General features: G+C 43.0%; 2 protein-coding genes across 2 annotated transcripts in view; one reads left to right on the top strand and one right to left on the bottom strand.

The window, feature by feature from the left end:
• The window catches only part of LOC104951527 (uncharacterized), a 6273-nt gene extending 5539 nt beyond the window's left edge, over window positions 1–734 (bottom strand). The window contains exon 1 of the mRNA XM_010778187.1: window positions 588–734. Within this exon, the coding sequence (XP_010776489.1) occupies window positions 588–734 (147 nt within the window). The remainder of the gene's footprint in view (window positions 1–587) is intronic.
• A 785-nt stretch (window positions 735–1519) lies between these two features.
• The window catches only part of LOC104951526 (coronin-6), a 7626-nt gene continuing 3530 nt past the window's right edge, over window positions 1520–5615 (top strand). The window contains exons 1-2 of the mRNA XM_010778186.1: window positions 1520–1611; window positions 5002–5020. Coding sequence (XP_010776488.1) covers window positions 1520–1611; window positions 5002–5020 — 111 coding nt within the window. The remainder of the gene's footprint in view (window positions 1612–5001; window positions 5021–5615) is intronic.

Raw genomic sequence — 5615 nt, 5'->3', positions numbered from 1 at the left:
CACACACACACACACACACACACACACACACACACACACACACACACACACACACACACACACACACATTAGAGCCCAGAAGACGTGTGTGTGTCTCTATCTGAGCACATGTCCGTGTACATTGCACAGTGGCATTTGCACAAGTTAAAAGCAAACAGACTACAGAGGGTCCAGTGCTGCCTGACCACCAAAACAGAATCTACATTATCAACTGTGAACCAGATGCAACCTGTTTGAAAGGTGAACAAACATATTGGATGATTTATAGATGTACAAATATGACGTTTTTAATTCGAAGATTAAAAAAACTAAATATTTTAGGCGAATTGTGTGTGTCTTTTGTGATTTTATTTGTTCAGCTTGCAGGCTCAATGCTGCCCACATGGGAGAGAAAGTGAGTCACACTGCAGCAACTTCTAACCGGAGAGGAAAGATGGGGATATAGAGTCAGTCAAAGCAGACTATGGGGCTTCTTAAAGGGATGTCCAAAACACCCCATTTGAACTTAATATAAGAAATGATATATCTCCACTCCCATGATTGGGATGTAACAACATCTGCTCTGTAGAAGAATAAATGTAACTTACCTCAGACAAAGTTCCCTGTGTGGCTGCGGCTCCTTGCTGGAGAAAAACGTTTGGCTCTCTTAACTCGCTGTCTTCATCCACATGAATCTGAGCCACGCTGTCTTTGCACTGAGGCTGCCGTCCCTCTTCTCCAAAGTCTCTTCCCATACAGACCGGGCTCTCCCATCAACCCTAGGCTTTTTATAGAGATCCCGTAGTAACTAGTGGGAACGGGGGAGGGAGGGAGAGAGGGAGAGCTCATTCAAAGATTCACCTACACATGTACGCGCGTATCCCACGTCATTGAGCGGAGTGCAGCTAGGGGGAGGGAAAAGTATATCCTGAATCACTGTCTTTAAAAAGAATGATGAAAATAGTTTTGTTGTGTTTATGGCTTTTTGACTATATTTGAGGTGTCAAATATTAAAAGCTCTTCTGAGAATGTTGCTCTGAGGTACTCGTGACTTGAATTTCCACGATCTCCTTATAACAGCCTATTTATCACTTAAGTATCCAAATTCGCAAAGGATGCATTTCACATTTTTGTCACATTTTTCTCCCAAGAAGACATGCTGTGCTTCACTCAGAGGATAGGCTCGAGTTGATCATTTGTTAAAATATTCGAAAATCAGTCTAGCAGATCTCAATTTTCTCTCGTTGTATTGGAGATTTTTTTTTTTTGTATGTATTCCTAAAGCTGACACAGTCGAGTATGTTCCAAATGTGTTAACCAACTAATGATAGCGATAAGTAAATCGTGATGTTTAGATGGTGATTCACAGCAGCTGCCTGCTCAGAGTGACAGAAAATGTTTGGTGCAGTGCACAGTTTTTTTATACAGATGTAATTTCAGAAATAAAATAAGGTCCAAATAGCCAACCCAGATTCCAAATAAGCTGTAGAAACATGACAGGACTGTTGCGTAAAGCAACCCCGACACCGTTGAGCTCACAATGTTCACTCAGAGGAAACAATTGGGGGAGACCCTTGTGCGTAAAGAAGTGTGTCAGACGGACGTAGGCGTGAGCACTGAGAGTCTCCTGCTGTAAGTTAGACGCACTTTGGACGCAGAACTTAAAATATGTATTTTTCAAAATGTCCTTTTGAGTTGAAGAAGCCCAGAGTCACATGCAGTGGAAGTGGAAATAAACACTTTATGGCCCTGCGATCCTCCTAACACTCGCCAGGTGAGGATTATGATCCGGCTCCAACACACACGAACACACACACACACACACACACACACACACACACACACACACACACACACACACACACACACACACACACACACACACACACACACACACACACACACACACACACACACACACACACACACACACACACACACACACGCACACACACTGAATACATCAGAGGTGAATTCGCTCGTGGATTTTCAAAATAAATGTAAGTTGTAATTCAAATAACAATTTTAAGTAAAACTGAATTAAGCATTTCCAATACATCTTGAGGCTTTATGATTTGAATGTGCCACAGAATGCAGAATCAAACATAACTTAAATGTTATCAAGAGCAAGTTCAATATCCTAGGTCCATCCATCCTCTCCCACTTATCCGTGGTTGGGTCGCAGAGGTAGCAGTTCCTATGCAAGGTGGGATGTGAAAATGTTATAATTAATCATGTGTACAACTATTATGTAATTTATTACGTTGTAAACCTTTTTCCGTGGTACATTGTTTCAGTTCGTGAATGAATGAATGACCACCTCATTAAAATAAACAGCAGGGAACACTGTAGTGATGATGCGCTGCTTGAGATCCTCTTTATTCATCACTACTACTTCTTCCTCCCCCTTCTGTTCCTCAAGGTTATCAAGGTCACCCCCGCTGAGTGTTCACGTCATCCGTGAAGAGGCTGCAGGACTCCAGAAAATAAGAATCCAGAATTTCCTGAGCTTGATTTTGTTTTTAACCTTGAGGGTTATCTGTGCAGCACAGGGGTTACAATCTCTTTTATTCATTATCTGTAACATCCCCTGTTTAATTATGACCATGGTTGTTCCATTCCTCCCTGTCTGTATACTATACAAACACATCGCCATATGAACAGACATTTCCATTTTAAGGGGTTATTTTCTTTGATAGATTATGAGCAGTTTAGATATTTCAACACTTGAGAGTTAGTCATTTTTTCACACAACTCAAAGATTGTTAACAAGAAATTAAAATAAAAGGGTTAATAATACAGATGTTTGTTTAAATATGATCAACTTTTTGAAAGCATTGGTTGATTTGCAGATATATTCATAACCTTAAAAATGCAGCATATTGTTTTCAAGGGATTACATATCTGCTTGTATGGATGTCAGAAAGATGACGCAAAATGATGTATTGATTGTTGCTCACTCCACTCGTGACTTTAAAATCTACATTCCTATCCCTAGAGGCAACACTCGGGTACGTTTTTATACTCATCAGAAGAAAAAAATCCTTGCAGCAGGATAAGAAATCAACAAAACACCCACAAGTGCAACTTTTTCTAACACTGTTGTTAGATTTTGGTCAGTGGCTTGTGCTCTACTTTTCAGAGTGAACTTGCCTCAGAAATACTTGCAAAAAGAGGAGGAGTGTGAACCTCTCAGAACTGTAGAATCTCCAATGACTGTATCCAAAGAGTGACATAAATGTGCTGACGTGTGGTTGAGGGTAAGCAGTGTGCCAGTGTGTGCACAAGCATCCAATTCCCTCACACTACACCCCACATGAATATGCAAGCAGGAGGGATGAATGACGGAAAATGTGTGAGTGAAGAAGTTGCTGACTTACTCCCTCCCTAATCTTACAGTCCCTCTCATTACAGGCCTCATGTTGCCGTAAAAACACACACTCTAACAGGATCACATAGTTTTACTATATCTCTTCTATAGCTTAAATGTTATCATTTGTTAGCGTAACCCGTATGCGACTTGTTTGGACACCGAGTGATCAGCCCTCAGTAAGCCCGCCCTCAACAACACATTAGGATGCAGATTATTTACTGTTCAAATCTTTGATCTGTCATGCCCAGTTGTTGGCTTGCTCTGTATCTCCTCATCTGTATTCCAAACAGAGACTGCAGTCAGATGAGAGAGAAAAAAACACAAATTCATCCCTCCCATAAACTCTCCTCTCTCCTCACAACCGCCTACCTCGCCTTCCCACCTCCCTTTCTCCCATTCTGACTCATACTGACATCCCAGTGAGCCTCCTCTTTCTCCCCCCTCCACCCCATCCCTCCACTCTCATTTGTGTTTTCTCTCCCTTTGATTGCCAAGCTGGCACGAATGCAATGAACAGGGCAAGAGAGAACGAGCAAATGAAAAGAAAAGATAGAGAGGGAGAGAGTAGCGGAGGGATGGAGACAGCGAGGAGGAGGTGGAGGAGGAGGAGGAGGAGGAGGAGGGAAAAAACGTGCCCATAATGAGGATTCCGTCAAAGGAGAGCAGGGGAGGAGGAGTGCGTGTGTGTGTGGTGGTGGTGGGGGTGTGTGTCGGAGTTAGATGGATGTTTGGAAAGAGTGGGTGGTTATTAGTGAAACCCCTCTCGCCCCCGCGTCGTTACGTCTCCGTGCTCTTCTCTCCTGCAAGATATGTGATGTACCAAACCCACACTCACACACAGCAGCAACTCCACATCCACCCCCCCCCCCACACACTACACACACACACACACACACCACACATACACACACACACACACACACCAGCACACCACACACACACCACACACACCACACACACACACACACACACCACACACACACACCACACACACACCAAGCTAGAGACGACATGTTGTGAACTCATATCTAAAACTTAAATTATGTGTGTAATGGCTCTGTGTACTCCCTCCAGAACATGTGTTCCTCTGCCTCTGCAGCCAATTTAAATAGCTCCAGATCAATTCGACTCCTGATCCCCCAACTACGCTGATATAACATGACAACATTTTCCATGATACATTTAACAGGAGCACTCTGTGGCAAAGAAAGATGCCGACACAGCGCTCGTCATTTTGACAGACTGTGTCGCATCAGTCGCGTCGTCTCGTCTACTCCGCTGCAACTCTCACACAGGTGGAACTCATACAAAAACTTCACAACATTATGCCAAAGTCAGTATGGTGAATGTAATTAGCGGGCAATGCCAGCTGGTGTGTGTGTGTGTGTGTGTGTGTGTGTGTGTGTGTGGTGTGTGTGTGTGTGTGTGTGTGTGTGTGTGTTGTGTGTGTGTGTGTGGTGTGTGTGGTTTGTGTGTGTGTGTGTTGTGTGTGTGTGTGTGTGTGGTGTGTGTGTGTGTGGTGTGTGTGTGTGTGTGTGTGTTGGGGGTTCCTCTTTTGTGTTCAGGTATCGAGGACCGTGTTTCATTGAACATCTCCAGAATATTTTCAGTATTGAGACATGTGTTCTATGTTCACCCTGTCGTCATAGGTCCTACTCCATGTCCGTGGTAATTAATTGTGTCAACTGTTATATACATTATCCCATTTAAAAAAGACGCCCAAGAATTTTCCAGTTTCTGGTGTGAATTCAGCTATACTAGAACCCAATACAGCTTCACTACTGCTCACTGTGGGGCCATTCATCTAAGGATCCGCGCTGTGGCAAATCACTTTCATTTTCACTGTGTTCCAAGCCTTCGTCTCCCCATTATTAAAAACAACTCAGTTAAAGCATGTAGCCACCTCTCACAAAGGCCCGTCTAACTGGTTTTACAAGATTTGGCCCCATATCAGTGGCAGGCTGACGCTGTTGAAGTCGCACCATTCTTCTGGCAAGTAAGTTTATGTTCGGATGGCTAAGAACTTTATAGCGAGGGTCCCAACCGAAAAGCATCCAAGTACTTTGCGATACTGGCTGAATTCGCAGCACAAGATTGAATACAGGACATTCATATTTGATTAAACAAAGGACTCTCATTTAAAACTTTCAGGGTTTAAAACTCTTTATTATAATATCATTTCAATCATTTGGAACCAAGTTTGACTAACAATAACGAATGTGTTAGTGCAGACAGTGTAAAACAGATGGTTCAAAACAATCCC

Source organism: Notothenia coriiceps, unplaced genomic scaffold, assembly GCF_000735185.1.
Source record: "Notothenia coriiceps isolate Sejong01 unplaced genomic scaffold, NC01 NC01_scaffold00018999, whole genome shotgun sequence".
Taxonomy (NCBI): Eukaryota; Metazoa; Chordata; class Actinopteri; order Perciformes; family Nototheniidae; genus Notothenia; species Notothenia coriiceps.
This window is presented reverse-complemented; position numbering and strand designations above follow the sequence as displayed.